At 41.7% G+C, this 21602-nt stretch overlaps 2 protein-coding genes across 4 annotated transcripts in view; one reads left to right on the top strand and one right to left on the bottom strand.

The window, feature by feature from the left end:
• Positions 1-640: 640 nt before the first annotated feature.
• On the bottom strand, positions 641-13276 carry LOC106807361 (serine/threonine-protein kinase Aurora-2-like). Of its 3 annotated transcripts, none has more exons than XM_014809675.1 (8): positions 13194-13276; positions 8173-8351; positions 7680-7791; positions 7073-7152; positions 4562-4700; positions 4014-4162; positions 3175-3406; positions 641-2171 (listed from the first exon to the last, which is right to left on the bottom strand). In XM_014809675.1, exons 2-8 carry the CDS (start codon positions 8313-8315, stop codon positions 2022-2024), a joined length of 1005 nt encoding a protein of 334 aa, XP_014665161.1. In that variant the 5' UTR covers positions 8316-8351; positions 13194-13276; the 3' UTR covers positions 641-2021. The 3 variants fall into 3 exon arrangements, with proteins under 3 accessions (XP_014665161.1, XP_014665159.1, XP_014665162.1); XM_014809673.1 differs by having other exon boundaries at positions 13100-13241; XM_014809676.1 differs by lacking the exons at positions 7073-7152; positions 7680-7791; positions 8173-8351; positions 13194-13276 and adding exons at positions 5276-5355; positions 5877-5988; positions 6372-6578.
• A 20-nt stretch (positions 13277-13296) lies between these two features.
• Positions 13297-21602, top strand: part of LOC106807363 (trafficking protein particle complex subunit 2-like protein) — an 11026-nt gene continuing 2720 nt past the window's right edge. Inside the window, exon 1 of the mRNA XM_014809678.1 lies at positions 13297-13393. Coding sequence (XP_014665164.1) covers positions 13358-13393 — 36 coding nt within the window. The 5' untranslated portion in view covers positions 13297-13357. The remainder of the gene's footprint in view (positions 13394-21602) is intronic.

Below are 21602 nucleotides of genomic sequence, written 5' to 3'. Positions count from 1 at the left end.
GCGTACTATACAACGCCACCAGCGACGGGAGCGCTAAACCTATGTACAGAAGCATAGGGTAAGGATTGTGGCGCGATGCTGCGCCGAACGCGAATTCTTTAGAGCGGATTTCACCATGAACATCTCGGCCGGACATGCCCGTATATAGAACATAATATTATTTCATCATACATATTAATAATATTATGTCCTATATACAGCATCTTACAAAATGTAATGACATTTGAACCTATCACAAATTATCACGACGGTATTTGGCGACATTGCTATTATGTCCTGATATGCAGTACGTCTTGATGTAATATCAATTTAGATTGTTAGTGTGTAACTGTAAGTGTAACTAGATCATATGATCATTCGTATGATTTAACTGAATCTAATAAAACGGGGATAAATGACCAAGATGATAACTCGATACCAGACATAGGTAAACTAAGGCATAAAAATGTCGAATATTTATGTTTCCGGCGAGTCCCTGCTTTCTATTTCATGTCCTGACAATATGCAGCCAGCTAGCCTATAGGCACCTAACAGGTACTCATTCCAGCAACTGGGAACATAATGTTATAATTAATATAATATAAATAATCACAATATAATTATATTCCCTTTTTGTTAACAGATTTTGCAACACAACACATTTACAATCATGGATTTATTATCCAGTCTAACCAGGACTGGATTAATTAGTATACAGAATTCACAGTAGTATAATCAAGAGCTTGTACTTGTAGATAAAAGTACAATCAAATATATAATTAAAACACATGTAATATTAGTACGATCAGTCGATCACACTTGCTATCGCCAGGTGCTGGCATGTAAAAAACAACGTGCGCCACGGCTCCACATCCTTGGCCGCTATCTAGTCACAATCCCGGGGGGGGGGCACTCCCTACAAAATAGGGTAGGTATGTGCCACCTGAGATATGAAATTGGGGGGCTCCGGTGCTAACAGCACATCAAAAATGTCAATCGGAACGTGCGGAAAAACGTAGGTCATATGCGCAAAGTCGGGAAATAAAGGGGACCGTCTCCAGAACGGGAAATGTGAAAAAAAAGGTCTCCAGTGCAGAAAAAAAGTAGGACCTATGCTCCGGGACGGGAAATATGTGAAAAGGGGATCTCCGGTGCGAAAAAAGTCGGATCTATGCTCATGCAAGGACGGGAAATATGTGAAAAAGGGGTCTCCGGTGCGGGAATTTTGAGGTGAAAAGGTACGTACTTGTAATTATTAAAGTGAACGGTGCAAGTATAAGAAACATCAATCGATTACAAGAATATGCATCTAACGTTAATGGTTAAATAACTAGTTAACAGAGAACAGTAACTGATATTTAATATACATATGATGACGGAAACCAATACATTACATAGAAAAGTAATAATCAAATATGCTACACAGTAAAATATACCAATGGAATTAAAGATGTGAGGTGATCAGAATTTGCAACTTCGCTTCTTTGAAAAGATATTTGGGCAGCAGTCCTACATTTTCTTTGAACAATTTAGATTTGCCCACTGGATCATGAATGATATGTTTCAGTCCACTACAAAATCTACAAACACCTGACCTATAAATTCATATATAATAATATGCATATTAGTGCAAACATGATAGGGAAATTCATGCAGTTTCAAATTTAATATCCCCTCGAGTCGAATTTACAGGTTACAATAAGCATCAGAATTATTCACAGTATGATCTATTTTATTGTAGAGCTAGAAAATACAGAAAAAATTACTCAATCACGGACATGAAAATTTCCAACAACACATCTACGTAACGAATACTTACACCTGCGGCCCATTATCAGAAACAAAATTAGCATTAACATTAACCTTTTCTCACCCACAGTTGAGTGGTCTGGTAAGAAGGTCCGGTCTACGAGAAAAAGTTCATGTTAAGAGTAATTTTGTTTTTGACAACGTGCCCAGGGTCTGTTCACGCTGCTCTCTATCTACATCTATGCCACATATCAACAACGGACTGGGGCTAATGTTAAAACTACTCATGACTGCTATGACTTGGTAGGGTTGTTGGCTTGTGCCTCTGCTGTGCTGGCCTTGCTTGTGCTGTAATATAGGGTGGCAGTGGAGTTTGCTTTAATCCAGGGATGTTGCAGCACATCCCCAAGTGGAAGCCTCATGGATGGGTTGTGTCTCAGTAGCTGCATCAGATAGACAAGTACAAAAAACATTTTCTACGTGAACGCTACGTGATGATATAGGAGAGATAGGTGAGATGTTCACTACAACGCTCGAAATATTGATTGTTTTGAATGTGTTACGTATGCTATGAGCCTTAAACAGTTATATAATAAATGCCGCTATGGTAAGACAAGCCTTAAAGGCATACTAGGCCCATTGATTATGCAATGTTGACGAATGCTAGAGTAACTGGCACCTTGTGTAGTTAATAAATACATAACCTTACATCCAAACGCGTATTAGTTTGCCTAATATCACTGCTGGTTACTAAGAAATGTCTAATTGAAATCCACAGTCCAAGAAATCAGTTGTTTACAGTTTCAAACCGCTGCCGGCGAAGCGGGTGTGATACAGATTTATAGTGCACCGAACATTTTCGCACGCATGCTCGGCCGTACGCAATGCTATCATCAGTGATTTCGTAAACACGGACGCTCGTGATAAGGAACTTTTTGTCAGGGCTGTCCATGACAATGTGCGTCCGTGATTAGTACGTGTGTTTTACTCCATTTCCATGTTTAGTCCGTGGCCATGGTTACATCGCTGACACCTCCATTTCATCTGGCCTCCAAAACATACGGGGCCCCACAAATGTTTACGTCATCACTTGACTGCTGGATACATTTACGGCACGTAAATGATATTGGACAAACTAATACGCGTTTCGCTATAAGGTTACGTACTTATTAACTACACAAGGTGCCAGCTACTCTAGCATTCGTCAACATTGTATAATCAATGGGCCTAGTATGCCTTTAAGCTGGATTAGCGATATTTCTAGACGGAAAACTTCAACGTTTATGATAACACAACGTGCAATGCATTTGATGAGCTACGGATTGATTAACAATGTTTAAAAAAAAGGAATCGTCTACAGACACCTGCAGCAGACTGTAACGCGTATACTAACCTAATGCGTATATGGATGTTCAGGTTATCAAGCCATCAGCCCACCATACATACCTGGGATACTAGGTCTTTGGCTCCATCTGATACGTGTGAGGGGAAACGTAAATCAACTTTGGTGATGCGTCGGTATGTCTCAGAATGACCTTGGGCTTCAAATGGGGGCTTGCCTACCAGGAACTCATAGCAGAGAATACCCAGGCTCCACAGGTCTACTTTGTCATCATGCGCGCGCCCCTCAATCATCTCCGGGGGCAGATAATCCAGTGTTCCGCACAACGTTGTTCTTCTGCAATTCCACCATACACTCATATACAGGAGTCAAAGTCTAGAGTGAAAAAGACAACTTTGCAACCAAATGCTGGCATAACAATTTGAGCGAGAGATACAGGGCCCAAAAGGTCCTTAAAAAACTCTGGTGTTCAAACATGATATTGGACAAGGTTTTTGGTGTTTTCAAAGACACACTGAATTACTCTTTAATATACAACGTTACTGCAGTAACATTTTGCAAGAAATACGTTTCTAATGCAAACTTCCAAAATGTGGACCATGTTTATGCTTGGATGGCTATTACATAATTTAACAGATAATCCTTCTGGTCAAAATTACTACAAACATGATTATGGACTAATGTAAAGTAAAACCATTTAAAAAATCATATGACTACTTAATGAAGTAACACAGCAATATGCAAATACTAACGGGCAAAGGTTCAGAATTAAAATTATTTGCAGGGAGACGGAGAGCCACTATTGCGAGTGGGACGCTCTTCATTATCATTGTTGGCTTTGGGTGATTCATGCATTGACCTGAATGCCAAAATGTTATCAAACGTTGATAGACGTTTAAGGGCAATAATCTCTTAATTAAGCCTATCAGATGCTAGACTATACCTGGATGATGGGGCGTGAACAGACCAGCCAAAATCAGCAATTTTCAGATCTCCCGTCAGACCCAGTAGCAAGTTTTCTGGCTTGATGTCACGATGGATCACCTTCTTAGAGTGACAGTACATCAGTGCATCTGTCAGCTGGGCTATCCACTGTAACAGAAACATGCATTCACACATTTTAAAATTAAATCGCAAGCATCTTGTACCGTTATATTACATAAGTATCACCAAATATATCAGTTCTCCCTAAGATATCACATGCCTTCAAAGCTGAAGCTAATTTGCAATATATCCTGCATACCTTCGTATACGGGCACGCGCGCGCGCGCGTGTGTGTGTGTGTGTGTGTGTGTGTGTGTGTGTGTGTGTGCATGTGTGCGTGTGTGGTGTGTGAAGGTGTATATATGTGTTTGTGTGTGTGTGTGTGTTTGCATGTGTGTGTGTGTCTGGTTGTTCTAACAGGCTTTGAATTGCTTTGAACAATTTGCTTATTGAAAAGGCTGCCTATTAGATATGGTTTCATACACAGATGTCATGAAAAATACATACAGTTGCAGAACGCTTGTCATCAAAGCGGACAGCTTTCTGAAGCTCCTTGTATAACTCCCCACGAGGCGCATATTCCAAGATCAGGTAGACTCTAGTCTCATCATAGAAGTAGCCATACAGACGTAGTATATGCGGATGCCTTTATGAAAAATAAATCGTGCAACAAATAAATGTCGATTTTTCTACATTTGCTGGTAGAGTGCTTGATGTTGTCCGAAATGTGCAACGATGTTTTAGAAGAAACTCAAAAGAACTTCTGGAAAAGCCTGTCTCATGTCAAGGCAGACAAGAACATAATCATTATCTGCATATATATAAAGGGTAGGTATACAGTGGTCCTAAACAAGGATAGTTACAACAACAGGTGTCACTAATGACAAAGTGTGCATAAAAGTCATATCAGAACTACAACTAAAAATAGTATAGCATATAATAGCAAAAAAGTATATAAAAAACAACTTTAAATCACCACTAGATTATAAACAAAAAGGTATCCCAACAGCAGGGGGCTTTATATTACCAAAAATAATCATGATAATTTTTCACAACCTTCCGGGGAAAGAAAATGAAATAAAATTCAAGGACATTATGAACCCTGCGTAACAATATTTACCCAAAATATACTTGTGATGCAGAAATTTAAAGGCTTAATTAATACACAAAAGACGCATGCACAGTTAATGACATGGTAAATTTGTCTTAGAGATGCTTTACCTAAGATGAGACTGAATCTCTATTTCTCTTCTCAGCTGGTGTTCCACTTGATTTTTCTGTAGCTGGGACTTGAAAAGAACCTAAGCGAATAAAAAGAAACTCCATTTTTAAAATGTTTTGAGTAGAAGCTAGCCACTGCTGCCATTAAAATGAAGTGGCCATGGGTAGCATAAAAGAACATTATAACCTCCTATAATTTAATAGTTAGTACTGACAAAAACGCAAATAACTACTATCAGGGGTGAATATAATGACACATATTGACATTTGTCATAAATAATGCCATGTCATTATTCACCCCTGATATTATTATCTAGATATGGAAAAAAAAACACCAATATAGTCCAGGCAGGGGCAACTATACATGTACTTACGCACGAAGGGTCGTTGTCGTATCATTTACTACATATATGTACCCGAGGTAGTTTTAGGTTGTTTAGTATTATGTTTATATTTTTATATGAGGTATATGTTTAGGGTTAGGGTTAGGGTTAGGGTACACTTCTGTAGTACAAGTCTGGTACACTTTGTGTATACATATATACCTCGGGTACATATATGTAGTACCTGATACGACAACGACCCCTTCTACTGTACTTACCTTAAGGGCAACAATGAATTTGCTGTTTTTTTCTCTTGCTAGGTAGACATTTCCAAACTTTCCTTTTCCAAGAGGCCGGCCAATGTCAAAATTATCCAGTGACCACCTTTTCCTAAATTTAAAAGAATGGCACATTGTACTTAACTTAGTTCTGGATGTCATGTTAATCGTAGACCTTTTCTAAATCTGCCTTCTACATCAAGCAAGTTCTCTATTAGTCACAGGATACATCCAAGAGGATGGGAGATTATATATGATACACAGGTTGTACCAAGCAGATTGGGCATTTAACGCATGTTGGATCTAACGAGCTAGGCTTCAAAGCTGAGGCTATAATTTGCAAGGTCTCATAAATCCTCCGACATTAGTCCAATTTTCACCCCATTAACTTACACCCCCTCCAACATCTATCCATAAACGACATGCTTTCTGAAATTCCCAGCAAAATTCATAAACATAATAATTATACTAAATTCATGAAATAAAGAGCCATACTTTGATTTCTTTGGTTCAGTTGTATTTGTCTTTCCATGCTGACTAGTTTTGCTTGGCATTTCTACAGTGGTGACACTTTGACTACCTTGTGGAGAGCTGGTATTAGAATTTTGAGCTTTTAAAATCTGTTGCGGCGGCTCCATGTTTTTGGAAGTAGCGTCCAGTAAGCTTTCTTGATCCTAGAACACATAGAAGTTACACACAACATGGTACAGACAATGTTGCAGTACAAATCAATTAGTACATCATAGTAGCGAATCTTGGCACTATAACACTTACACGCATGTACATGCAATAATTTCATGCCCTGCGTAATCTGCAACTTTTCTAATTCATACAGGGGTCACTGAGGGGACGGCCAAGAGGTAACTATCTCTACTTCTTCATCTTCATACATGTATACATGTGTAGCACTAGCAAATGTAGGGTGTGCAGGAAAGGCTGTGGGTATAGGGTTAACTTATGAGACGTCACGAGCCCCCTTGCCTAGGTGATAAATATAAAGTGCACGATACATGTGGGGCCTGTTTTCTACTTTTTCTTGAGAGAAGGGAGCAAGGCCACGGGGATTTCTTTGAGTGTGGGAGTAGGCGAGCAAAGTATCTGGCGTGTAAACAGTTTTATCGTTACCATGTCAGGGTTCTCCAAGCTTTTTTATTATATGTTTATGACATGGTAAATTTGTCTTAGAGATGCTTTACCTAAGATGAGACTGAATCTCTATTTCTCTTCTCAGCTGGTGTTCCACTTGATTTTTCTGTAGCTGGGACTTGAAAAGAACCTAAGCGAATAAAAAGAAACTCCATTTTTAAAATGTTTTGAGTAGAACTTGAAGCTATAGCCACTGCTGCCATTAAAATGAAGTGGCCATGGGTAGCATAAAAGAACATTATAACCTCCTATTTAATAGTTAGTACTGACAAAAACGCAAATAACTACTATCAGGGGTGAATATTATGACACATATTGACGTTTGTCATAATTAATGCCATGTCATTATTCACCCCTGATATTATTATCTAGATATGGAAAAAAAACACCAATATAGTCCAGGCAGGGGCAACTATACATGTACTTACGCACGAAGGGTCGTTGTCGTATCATGTACTACATATATGTACCCGAGGTAGTTTTAGGTTGTTTAGTATTATGTTTATATTTTTACATGAGGTATATGTTTAGGGTTAGGGTTAGGGTTAGGGTACACTTCTGTAGTACAAGTCTGGTACACTTTGTGTACATACATATATACCTCGGGTACATATATGTAGTACCTGATACGACAACGACCCCTTCTACTGTACTTACCTTAAGGGCAACAATGAATTTGCTGTTTTTTTCTCTTGCTAGGTAGACATTTCCAAACTTTCCTTTTCCAAGAGGCCGGCCAATGTCAAAATTATCCAGTGACCACCTTTTCCTAAATTTAAAAGAATGGCACATTGTACTTAACTTAGTTCTGGATGTCATGTTAATCGTAGACCTTTTCTAAATCTGCCTTCTACATCAAGCAAGTTCTCTATTAGTCACAGGATACATCCAAGAGGATAGGAGATTATATATATGATACACAGGTTGTACCAAGCAGATTGGGCATTTAACGCATGCTGGATCTAACGAGGCTTCAAAGCTGAGGCTATAATTTGCAAGGTCTCATAAATCCTCCGACATTAGTCCAATTTTCACCCCATTAACTTACACCCCCTCCAACATCTATCCATAAACGACATGCCTTCTGAAATTCCCAGCAAAATTCATAAACATAATAATTATACTAAATTCATGAAATAAAGAGCCATACTTTGATTTCTTTGGTTCAGTTGTATTTGTCTTTCCATGCTGACTAGTTTTGCTTGGCATTTCTACAGTGGTGACACTTTGACTACCTTGTGGAGAGCTGGTATTAGAATTTTGAGCTTTTAAAATCTGTTGCGGCGGCTCCATGTTTTTGGAAGTAGCGTCCAGTAAGCTTTCTTGATCCTAGAACACATAGAAGTTACACACAACATGGTACAGACAATGTTGCAGTACAAATCAATTAGTACATTATAGTAGCGAATCTTGGCACTATAACACTTACACGCATGTACATGCAATAATTTCATGCCCTGCGAATCTGCAACTTTTCTAATTCATACAGGGGTCACTGAGGGGACGGCCAAGAGGTAACTATCTCTACTTCTTCATCTTCATACATGTATACATGTGTAGCACTAGCAAATGTAGGGTGTGCAGGAAAGGCTGTGGGTATAGGGTTAACTTATGAGACGTCACGAGCCCCCTTGCCTAGGTGATAAATATAAAGTGCACGATACATGTGGGGCCTGTTTTCTACTTTTTCTTGAGAGAAGGGAGCAAGGCCACAGCGATTTCTTTGAGTGTGGGAGTAGGCGAGCAAAGTATCTGGCGTGTAAACAGTTTTATCGTTACCATGTCAGGGTTCTCCAAGCTTTTTTATTATAGCATGGTGGGTGCTGCCTTTACGGTCCTAGTTGCAAATCGCCGAAGGCGGTTTGCGTGCTAGGGGGGTCCGGGGGCTATGATATTTAGCATGGCGGCTATGATATTTAGTAATAGAGTGGCGGGTGCATTTTAAGATGGCGGGGCTCGACGATAGCCTGACAGGCCGCCAGGCTATAAGTGCTCTTGGAAAACCCTGCATGTAAACGAAAGCGAGATGGGGGTTGTTGTAGTGGTTGCTGGTGTATGGGCGATTGCGTTGAAGTAGAAGTCAGTACTCATCTTGCGCGAGTATTTTCTATGCAGGTTGGGTACGCATTACAGATTGATGGCGGGCAGAGTGTACTAAGCCGTGGCACAGTCAGCCGGGGAAGGGCGAAGCTTCCATCTGAATGAAGTTAGCATGTCAGAGGCAGATGTAGAGCAGGGAGCGAGGTAGAGGGGGCGACGAGACTACACGACTGTCTAGCAGCGAGGCTAGCATGTGCATAGCTGGAGTGAGGTGTTTCATACGCGTGAAGCCATCGGAGAGTAAGCAAGTTTTCGGAGTGGTAGCAGCGCTCAGGAAGCCGAGGGCTGAGGCACGGACCGTCGGTCTTATGACCGGATAGTTGGAGCAGGCATGAGGAATGGGGGCTACCGCCGGGCAGAAGATGAATTGTTAAAGATCGCCATATTTGGTTCCCAGGTGCCGGATGCAAGCCAGTAAGGACTGCAGGAGAGAGTGAAGATTCACACCTCTGTGTAGCAGGCGCAGGCATTGCAGGGAGTATCTAGTCTATAGACATGCTTGCCCCCCAAGTGACTTGGGGGAGCAAGCATGTCTATACTCCCTGCAATGCCTGCACCTGAAGTGGTGGCTTCCTAAGTAACTGGGCGGGAGGCATGGCAGGTAGGCAATGGCATGTGCACAGTGTAAACTCTTCGGATTGTTAATGGCTGCACGTTACGTTCGCTGCTTTCTGGTGACTCACTTCACTAAAGAGCTCCTCGATCGCTGCTCAGTGAAGAACTGTTAGCAGAGCCACAACAGTGGCATTAGAGAACATAGAACCTGCCTTTCACAACGCTGACGTTGAGTCTATTTAGCGACGTAAGCAGGGGACGAATTTCATGGGAGTTTTTATAGTTTTTACCAATCATGCCACAATCTGTGCCATTGCTGACAGGTGACTAAGTTGACTCCGTTGCTGACGGAGTTAAATAGCACTGTTAATCCTGTACATATGCATTTTGCAGTGGAAACACATGAGCGCATATCAGAGTACAAATAAGCAGTTTGTCCTTAATGTAAAACATTAACAGTCTGACAAGAAATGCCCTAGCTGTACATGAAGAAGGAACAACGCATTTTATGAGAAAGAGTTATTAATGCCTTACTTGTCCTTACTATAGAACAGGTTATACTACTCTCTCTCTCACTACCCCCTCTCTCTTCCTATTTTCCCCCTCATTTCTCCCTCTCTCACTCAAACGGGCACACAGTGTAGTGACACACGCACAAACACACTCAAGATGTACTACAATTTTGGAAGTCCTCTGCTAAATTAGCAGAATGTTAGGTCTTAATTGCTAGCAGAAGACTTTAGTAAATGAAGCGCTGTGAAATGATCACGGGGGACTTATTGTCCCCCAAAAGTTACATGCTACTGTGCAGGGAACTTTAGTAAATGAAGATTGGTTCACATCTCTGCAGATCTTCGGTTCTCAAGTAAGCAACTTTGGGAAATAGTGGAGCACTTTTAGCGCACAGGGCTGCACGAAGGCTCGCTGCGCATGCAGTAGCAACATGTAACCACATGATAATAATGATAATAATCATGACATGGATTGATGATAAGCTGCGAAGGCTCGGTTGTGCATTTATCCAAAACCTTAACTGCACACATAGAAATTATAATAGCTTATTTCTGATGGCAAGTAGCATGCATTGTGGAATATACATATATATATGTATGATAGAGCGCTATATTCATGAATTGTCTGTTTGTCAGTGCAGTTGTACAACTCCCTTTCAGGTTAAAATGAACATCTCTCAAATAAATCGAGAAATTAACAAATGTAGGCAAATTTAGTCTCAGCTGTCAGCATACACAATACGGATTACTAAATAGCATAAAAATTACTATGAGTTTCTGCTGCTATAGACTATAGATAGACAAACATGAAATATACAAACGCTGCCACAAAATAAGTGCACGTAGATACATGATGTAACCGGCACCTATATCGACATGACGTATACAAACTGAAAGGTAACAGTGTAGAGACAGGGTACCAGCCAATGTCATCTCGGGAGAGCGAGAATCACGACAAGTGATGATGACATAATGTAATGAAATCTAATTCGAAATGCAGATCAGTGCACAAAGAAAGATGTGCAAGTGTTCTATGACATGATACCCTTACTATATATACACTTGGTGTTATGCAAGGAGTACTGGTAACTGTCAAAACAGTGAGTCAATAAAATACGAAAACAGTTGGAAGAACATGTGAAATCCTTGTTTTTAAACAGAAATGTCGTGGGTTATATGCCTGTCAGTCATAATAGCACTTGTAGGGTTGCAGGCATGCAGGGTGTGAAGTTCAACCTTTGCCTAATCAATGAACGCTTCTGTCCCCAACCTTACCCAGTTGGGTGAGCTCTAACTCTAAGAAAAACTCCCTTTCTATTCCATAAGGGGTCCTACACTACCTGGGGTAGGTAGGAAGGTCCGGGGAAGAAACATACACAACACTAAGGTTAGGGGTTCAAGGGTAAACACGCATGTTACACATTGTTGAATTAGGTGTAGTTCAATCGTGAAGGCACTCCACACTTTCACATATTGTAAACGCACTGCACCCCTAATATAAGTGATGCTATCAATATCAGAGATTACAAGAATATCAGAACATTTGACCAATTTAGTGGTTTCAGTTAGTTATGGATACGTTGCAGTTTAAAAGTAGTTACTGGAGATATTTGACAGACACATTCGCTGTCACCCATTTCAGGCACACGTGTTTGATATAAAAACGTGAAGAGTATAAAAACGGTGATTTCTCCGTTACTAACTCTGTCATTATAACTTTCTTGTAATTTAATTTCATGCTCTTTCAGACGGTCTTCTTAATGGTAATTAACACATTACTGTAAAAAAATGTGTCAGGGGCTTACAAGTCATGGTTCTGTATTTGTTTAAAAATGTAGTCACAGCAATCAGCATACCAATGAATTAGTGGCTATAAAGGCAAACGAACACTCTTGAGAGTTGTCTTTATTCAAGTCGTCGGCAGGTCACCAGATGTACGCGACTTTAATAAATTATGACGACAGACGTTATGTAATTAATGTCTCGCAAGATTCAAAATTCAAATATGTTTATTTGTGCATACGACATACACACATACAGTGTACAATGGAAGATATGAGAATGACAGGTAACAATACATGATTTGATAGATGAAGCACGGGGGTGGCGTAGGACCCGAAGGTCATCAAAGTCTGCCACCCTAAAGAGAGGGGGAACGGGTATTTTCGGGACGCGGGATTCGCCATTTTAATTACCTGGGAACTGGGAAATGTCAGATAAATTCCGTGATTCGGGAACAGAAGTCCATCAGAACGTGGGAAAGACCCTCTAAAATTGTCTGGGATCTGGGAAAATTGTGTCAATTCGTCAGGATTTCAATTTCTGCGCTAACATTGATTTTATTTTTTATTAATTATGCCCAGATAAATAATACTAATACTAATAGTATGTAAATATTAGTATTTATGTAGTGTTTGAAAACCTAAACTACTGAATTTCCTGAAACATGTCTACATAATTTCCTGGGAACAGGGAATTGGGTTTTATTTTACTGGGAACTGGGATATATGAGGTGTTTTTTTGCTGGGAAAGTGGGAATGTACCCCCCCTCCCCGCTAAAGAAAGTGTTTTATGCACTCTCGTAGGCCTACCTGGTAGTGGTAGTGGTACCGTACCCTCGCGTACTTTAGTTTGGAGAGAAGAGTTCACTTTGTTCTGTTCAGTTCGATCGAGGGCTTTTACGATAATTATCCTGACTTTATCAGAACTAATTAAATTTACGACGAGTAACCGGCTAATAGTAATACTATCAGTGCCTACTAAGCACTGTTTGGCACAGCTACTAGTACTAGTACTAGAAGTAGAAGTAATGCGTAAGAGGACTTCCATATTACATTTTACAAATATGTATAATGTAGGCCTATTTACCAAAAATAATCGAGGATTACCGGTTAGAATAGTAGTACGTACCTACAGAATTACCAGTGAAGAAGATGTTTCGAATGTAGACGAAAACAAAAACGTTATTACCTTATCAGGTACATGCAACACTTGTCAAATATACCTTGAGATTTAGAGCAAACGTAAGAACCTTGTGTAGCAAGTTTGTACGTTGTCAATGTATTTTACAATGCTATTTCAAATTTGGTGTTGGCAATGAATATACGGCGCGCATTGGACACTAATAGTCACGTGGATGTTGGCTAAAACGAGAGAACATTCTAGAAGATGGCCGCCGTGTGTGTTGCTGTTATATCTAAAGAGGTTTGCGTTCGCTTTAATCTTTAATCTTTAATCTTTAACCTGACCGACCTGTATTAAATATAATCAATGATTAAATCATGTATCGTACGTATGCATGTATATGCTGCAGCGTTACTAACACGCCGACCACAGGCACTTGGAGTTGGAACGTCTCAATAAAAAAAAGAGGAAATAAACACGAAATGTATTTACTAGGCCTACCATTACCAAAGTCTTAATGTTTCTCTACTCTATTTTGCCTATTATATTGCCGATAATTACCCGTAAATGCCGGTCAAATGCTCATCTGCAACACACAAGTACAACGCACGCCCGCCTTGTGCACAAACATTCACTCAATAAGAGAGCAGGTAGGAAATCGCAAAATTCGCTCGACACTCGCTTCATTTCACACGATTACAGAACGAAAAGACAACAAACAGCCTCCATATTGGTAGCTCTAGTACTATTGCGTACAGTTGCCGCAGAGATATAGGACATTCTATTTCGAATGCTAGGGACCAACTTATTCACGGTTACTCGTAGCTATAAAATGTCTGTGGTAGTGGTAGGCAATTAATGCCTCTTATCCGAAGTGAATATGTCTTAAGTTATATCCCAAACTAAAATTTACCCTCTATCGTTGAAATGGTCTGCTTGCGGTATTTCTTGTGAACGAACCTTCGATTTACGAACTTCAAACGGTATCGGTATATTGGTATCTATGTGTAGCTAAATGTTCACTTGTTTGAATTATAAATCTGTCCTTTGTTCTTACCTACTCCCGCCAGAGATATCTCGTTAAATCCTGCAGGAAAATGTAAACCGGACTTATCATCCAAAAATCCCCAACCGCGCTACTCAATCTTTCGACCAATCACTGTAGTCGTCAGGCTTCTCCCTACGTTGCGCAAACCGGGTGCCCCCGCTCCGTTTGGGAACCCCCCCCCTGTTTCAATAGTTGCGCCACGTTTAAATTATTTCCGCCCCGATTAAAAAAAAATTCAAAAAATTTTCAAAATGGGAATGGCTACATGAGGAACAGGCTGAGTGAGTCAGCTTTGGAGGCGCTGCTGCTACTGGCAGTTGAGGGGCCACCTCGGCAAGAATTCTCATTCGACCCACTGGCAGCAAGAACAAGTCCGCACCTGCAGCTACAGCACACACGCATCTATTGACTATATATAACAACGTTATATATAGTTGTTATAGTATTTATAGTTGTTAGCTCATCTGACATAGTCAGATGCAGCTTGTAGAATCGCATGATCGTCCGTCCGTCCGTCCGTCCGTGCGAGCGTCCGTGCGTCCGTCTGTCCGTCCGTCCGTCAACAGTTGGGCACAAATCTTAACCGCTCGACGTACGGTCACGATATTCGGGACGTGGGGGGGTAATCCGAAAACGAGTTGGGATGTCGAAGCTGGGGGTCAAAGGTCAAAGGTCAAGAGGTGTAAAAGAAGGGGGAACATTCCTTCCTTAACTTAAGGTATAGGGAGGAAATGCAGAATTGCGGCACAAATCTAAACGGCTCGACCTAGGCTCGTGATAGTCGGTGTATAGCATCATGGTAGGAAAAGCCATCACTGTGCCGATCAATACAATGACTCTAGTGGCTATAAAGGCAAACGAACACTCTTGAGAGTTGTCCTGTTATTCAAGTCCGTCGGCAGGTCACGCAGATGTAGCGCGAGCTTTAAGTAATATGAACGACAGACGTTATGTAATTAATGCTCGCAAGATTCAAAACTTCAAATATGTTTAATTTGTGCATACGACATACACACATAGCAGTGTACAATGGAAGATATGAGACATCGTACAGGTAACAATACATGATTTGATAGATGAAGCACCGGGGGTGGGCGTAGGGACCCGGAAGGTCAGCAACAGTCTGCCACCCTAAGAGAGGGGAACGGGTAATTTTCGGGACGCCGGGATTCGCCCAGTTTTAATTACTGTGGAACTGGAATGTCAGATAATCGTGATTCCGGGAACAGAAGTCCATTCAGACGTGGAAAGACCCTCTAAAATTTCTGGATCTGAGGAGAAATTCGTGTCAATTCGTGTCGAGGATTTCAATTTCTGCGCTAACATTGAGTAAATTTATTCTTTCTTAATTTTTTTATTAATTATGCGGCAGATAAATAATACTAAATATAATAGTAGGTAAATATTAGTGATTTATGTATGTGTTTGAAAACCTAACTACTTGAATTCCTGAACACATTCTCAGTAGTATAGTGCTACATAATTTCCTGGGTAGCTGGGAGAATTGGGATTTTATTTACTGGGAACTGGGATATGAGGTGCTTGTTTGTGGTAAAGTGGGAATCGTAACCCCCCCTCCCGCTAAAGAAAAGTGTTTTATGCACTCTCGGTAGCCCTACCTGGTAGTGGTAGTGGTACCGTACCTCCGCAGTACTTATTGAAGAGAAGATTCACTTTGTTCCTGTTCAGTTCGATCTGACGGGCTTTTTACGATACTTATCCTGACTTGTAGTCAAGAACTAATTAAATTTAGCGGACGAGTAACGCGGCTAACTAGTATAAACTATCAGTGCCTACTACCAGCAGCTGTTTTGGCAGCAGCTAACTAGTAACTGAGTACTAGACAGTGAAGTAATGCGTAAAGAGTACTTCCATATTACATTTTACAAATATGTATAATGTAGAGCCCTAGGCCTATTTACAAAAATAATCGAGGATTTACCGGTTAGAATATAGTACGTACCTACAGCAATTACCAGTTGAAGAAGATGTTTCGAATGTAGACGAAAACAAAAACTTATTACCTTATCAGGTAACATGCCAACACTTGTCAAATATACCTTGAGATTTGCGAGCAAACGTAAGAGACCTTGAATGTAGCATAGTTGTGGTACGTGTTGTCAATGTAATTTTACAATGCTATTCAATTCGGTGTGCATGAATATACGGCGCGGCATTGGACACTAATAGTCACGTGGTATGTTGGCTAAACCGAGAGAACTTTAGCAAGATGGCCGCGCGTGTGTTGTTGCTGTTATTAAGAGCCGTTTGCGTTCGCTTAATCTTTAATCTTTAATCTTTTAACTCTGACCGACCTTATTAAATATAATCATGCATTAAATCCATGTATCGCTAACGTATTGCCATGTATATGCCTGCCGCGTTAACTAACACCCGACCACAAGCACTTGGAGTGTGAACGTCTCCTCAATAAAACAAAAGTAGGAAAGTAAAAACAGAAAGGACGTGTGATATTCGTACCGACAGGGTTTCGTCTATATTCAGGCCGCGTACATGGAGAATAATTGCATATTTTTGTCACGCTGGTTTTGGTGTATACACCAATCAGATGAAATCGCGCGTGGGAGAGAGAGTGGGGAGAAGGTGAGAGAGAAGGGAGTGGATGAGGGGGGAAGGCTGGTGAGAAGGAGGAGGGAGCAAGCTGGTGGAGAGGTGGTGGAGAAGGTGCAGGGAGGTTGCCTCTCGCCTGGCACCACCTTCTCCCTTCCTCCACAGCTTCTCCTTCTTCCCTTTTCATTCTCCACCAGTGCTCCCCCTCTCCTTCTCCACCAGCTTCTCCCTCCTGCCTTCTCAGACCACCTTTTCCCTCTCCCTTCCTCTTTACTCCATCAGCTTCTCCCATCGCTTCTCACACTAGCTTCTCCCCCTCCTCCACACACCTTCTCCCTTCTCCCTCCTCCTTCCTCCACCAGCTTCTCCCTCCTCTTTCTCCACCCAGCCTTCTCCGCTTCTCCCCTTCCTCCTTCTCCCAGCTTCTCCGCTCCTCCTTTCCCCCACCGTTCTCCCTTCTCCCCTTCCTCCTCCTTCACCATCTTCCTTCACAGCTGAAAGTGACCGGTCACGAACACGCGATTACATCCTGAGGGTTTACACCAAAACCACGTGATAAATATGCAAATTATCTCTTGTACGGCCTGAATATAGACGAAACCCGTGCCGAGCATCGGACACCTGTTCGTATGCGCTATATCGTCGGCGAGATTGCCTGCGCATGCGCGTGTTCATGTTGTATTACAAAATGTAATTAATGCTAGTGCTAGGGAGTATTCTATTCTACACCCTAACTCTAACCTAACTCTAATACTAACCCATGGTTTAACCACAATCTAACCCTACCACTAATTATTATCCCACTCGGTTCGCTTATAGTAATATAGGCGAATGATAGTACCAAACACTATCTATGGTGTATAACCGATACCAACGCATGTATCAGGGGCGTCACAGCGTAGGCTGCGTAGCAAAAACGCAAGGCAAAAAGCTTAAAGGCGTCACAATGCGCATGCAAACCTAATTTCTCCAGTACTTAGACTAGCAAATTACTTTCGTGTCATGCATAATCATACTACCTTATGGCAAAATAAACTCTAAGCTTGCCTCCCCATTCCTGCGCGCTTGTCTTATAAAGGTATTTTGAAAATACCTCCAATGTGAATTTTGAATTCTCGATGTTGTGTGACCAGTTTCCCATCTCCAAGCAACCGTGCAGCCGGTGGCCGCGTACAGCGGTTCCGCGTTACAGCGTACGCGCAGCAAAGATAAAACATGTGACGCTCACGTCACCACTTCGAGGCTATTTTTGTTTGGATCAACAGATCGGCGTATTCGCGCCAGATGCCATTTTCTCACCTCTTTCTTGTGTTTTAAGCAAACGCCAGTAAATGGTGGAAAGCACTAGAGTTTATTTTTGTCATAAGGTTAGTGTTGATATGCTGACACGAAGTATTTGCTAGTCTAGGTACTGAGAAATTAGCATTTGGATGCGCATTGTAAGCCTTTAAAGGGCAAAATATCATAAATCTAAAGGGTAAATAACATTTTAGAGCATCTAGATTTAAAAATTGTCTGGGGAGAGACCCCCAGACCTCCCTTCACACTGCGCTATTTCCGTGTACTTAGAGGCCGTGCGCTGCGGCCATGCTACATCAACAGCGCGTGCTCGGATGCTCAGACGAATATCCACGTCGAAACACGAAATGTATTTACTAGTACCATTACCAAAGTCTTAATGTTTCTCTAATCTCTATTTGTACCTTTATTATATTGCCGATACATTTACCCGTAAATGCCGGTCAAATGCTCATCCTGCACACCACCAAGTACAAACGCACGCCACGCCTTAGACCGAATAATTTCTGTCCCATGTTAACCTTTTTATTATATTTGATCACTGAGAGTTATTTGGACAGAACGGGTTTATTGAAAATTTCGTGAGATCGCGATGCAAAATGCCATGCGCTGCTAATGCGGCTCGTATCGCCGCTTATTCCGCGGAAAAAAAACCTACCGTTTCCTCTACACAGGTCGTTAGCGCGGGGTCTTCATTATAAGTATCAAGTACTTATTTGCCAAAAATAAAATAGTAGGCCCTTATTAGTACTTTTTTTGTTGAAATTTGTGAAGAAAGTACTTATAGTCCTTATTTTTGGCCAAGGACCACTTTTTCGACATTTTCTGTTGTTTGAATTTCGAGCGCAAATTTACGGCTTTTTCATGAAAAGATCTCGGGTTTGTCACATCGATCGCTGAATGCGAAGTTTGTTGTTCTGTGATTAGTGTACTTATTGTTTGTATCAGAATCCCGTAAAAAAGTCTTATTTTGGCTCAAAGGGCTCTCATATACATGCTCTTATTGCCAACGATGTGTTTTACTACTATGAACCCCTGGTGCTAACCTGGCTTTACCCTTGCTCTTGATATATCCATGTATCTTCATCTCACTCACAATCGTTAGTTATTTCTTAAAAGACTGTTTTTCAGAACCCCGTTCCACATCTAACCTTAGTCAATTTACTTGGGCCATTTAACAACAATCGACACTCCAGAGCGCGCGTCTTCAATAGCCCTCGCGTTCTCGTGGTATCTGTGGGCGGCTGCAGGAGCCTGATGGGACTCGCGCTTGAATTGGTCCGAAGTTGTTTGTAAAATGGCCAGACATATTTACTAACGTAATGAAGCGGGATGTTTCCTGAAAACAATCTTGTAGAGAAGTAAAATGATTGAAGTGAATGTATACGACATACGTTCAGTCAGCAGGTACAGACCATGTAGAAGCGGAAACGTAGTTTTTTTTCGGCAACCAATAGGCAGGGAGTCCGCATTAGCACGCGTCATGCATGTATCGCATGGCACAATCTCACAAATTTCAATGAAACCCTCTTCCGCAATAACTCTCACCAAAATATTAAAAAAGGTTATTATGGGACAGAATTATCGGTGCTAGCCCGCCTTGTGGCACAAACATTCACCTCAAAAGAGAGGCAGGTAGGAAATCCGCAAAATTCGCTCGACAACGTCGCTTACGTTTCCACACGATTAACAGAACGAAAGACAACGAAAACAGCCGTCCATATTGGTAGCTCTGGTAACCTATTGGGTTCAGTCTGCCGCCAGAGAATAGGACAATTCTATTGTTCGAAGTGCTAGGGACCAACTTATTTCATCGGTTACTCTGTAGCTATAAAATGGTTCTGTGGTAGTGGTAGGCAATTAAATGCCTCTTATCCGAAGTGAATATGTCTTAATTATATCCCAAACTAAATTTACCCTCTATCGTTTGAAATGCGTCTGCTTAGGCGTATTTCTGTGAACGAACCTATGATTTACGAACTTCAAACAGGCGTATCGGTATACTTGGTATCGTATGTGTAGCTAAATGTTCACTTGTCTTGTAATCTATAAATCTGTCGTTGTTCACTTAGCCTTACTCCCGCCAGAGATATTCGGTTAGAATCTGCAGAGAATGTAAACCGACTTATTCATCCCAAAAAATCCCACCGCCGCGCTAACTCCAATCTTTCGACCAATCACTGTAGTCGTCAGGCTTCTCCCTACGTTGCGCAAACCGGGTGCCCCGCTCCGTTGTGGAACCCCCCGTTTCAATAGTTGCGCCACGTTTAATTATTTCCGCCCGATTAAAAAAAAATTCAAAAAATTTTCAAAATGGGAATGGCTACATGAGGAACAGGCCTGGAGCTGAGTCAGCTTTGGAGGCGCTGCTGCTACTGGCAGTGAGGGGCACCTCGCAAGAATTCTCATTCGACCCACTGGCAGCAAAAACAAGTCCGCACCTGCAGCTACAGCACACACGCATCTATTGACTATATATAACAACGTTATATATAGTTGTTATAGTATTTATAGTTGTTAGCTCATCTGACATAGTCAGATGCAGCTTGTAGAATCGCATGATCGTCCGTCGTCCGTGCCGTCCGTGCGAGCGCGTGCGTCCGTTGGTCCGTCCGTCCGTCAACAGTTGGGCACAAATCTTAACCGTCGACGTACGGTCACGATATTCGGGACGTGGGGGTAATCGAAACACGAGTTGGGATGTCGAAGCTGGGGGTCAAAGGTCAAGTCAAAGGAGGTGTAAAAGAAGGGGACATTCCTTCCTTAACTTAAGGTATAGGGAGGAATATGCAGAATTGCGGCACAAATCTAAACGGCTCGACCTAGGCTCGTGATAGTCGGTGTATGCATCATGGTAGGAAAAGCCATCACTGTGCCGATATTGGAGGTCACAGGTCAAGGTCAATGGGGCACAGGCAGATTTTAGACATTTTCTGAGGACATGGTGTGCGCGAGCGATTGAAAACTTTTTTGTTTCAGCGTGACCTACCATTTTTCATGGCCTTTATTGAAAGGACCATGAAATATGCTTTCCACTGACGTGCGAAGAGTAAGTGTCTGATAACCTTTTGACGCTTCAAGAGAGGAGGGTAGAACATGGATTTGTTGACTGTTAACAAAAGGAGTGAACTGCTTTTGCTATTAGAAGCCCCCTCCCCCACCCTTCCCCTCCCCCGCCCCTTCCCCCCACCTCTCCCCACCCTCACCCCTCCCCACCCTCCCTTCCCTCTCTCTGCATTATAGTGGGCATGTCCTAACAATGATGTGTTACGCAACTGCGTGTCTGCATATCTGCGCCTAACAATGTGGTGCTACGTCACGACTGAATTTTACGTTGTATAACCGTAGCAACAGACCTCGAGATGACCCAAGACGACTCTGGCGGCTCTTGTTATAGTAGCTATAGTTGTTATAGTAGTTATAGATAACTATATATAATGTTGTTATATATAGTCAATAGATGCGTGTGTGTTGTAGCTGCAGGGCGGACTTGTTCTTGCTGCAGTGATTCGACCAGGCCCCCGGACCCCCCTAGTTTCCCCTCCCCTCCCCCTCCCCCTCCCCGCTGTTTCAATTTCTATCTGGGGACGA

Source organism: Priapulus caudatus, unplaced genomic scaffold, assembly GCF_000485595.1.
Source record: "Priapulus caudatus unplaced genomic scaffold, Priapulus_caudatus-5.0.1 Scaffold210, whole genome shotgun sequence".
Lineage (NCBI taxonomy): Eukaryota > Metazoa > Priapulida > Priapulimorpha > Priapulimorphida > Priapulidae > Priapulus > Priapulus caudatus.
The sequence above is the reverse complement of the archived record's forward strand: the minus strand, read 5'-3'. Positions and strand labels throughout refer to the sequence as shown.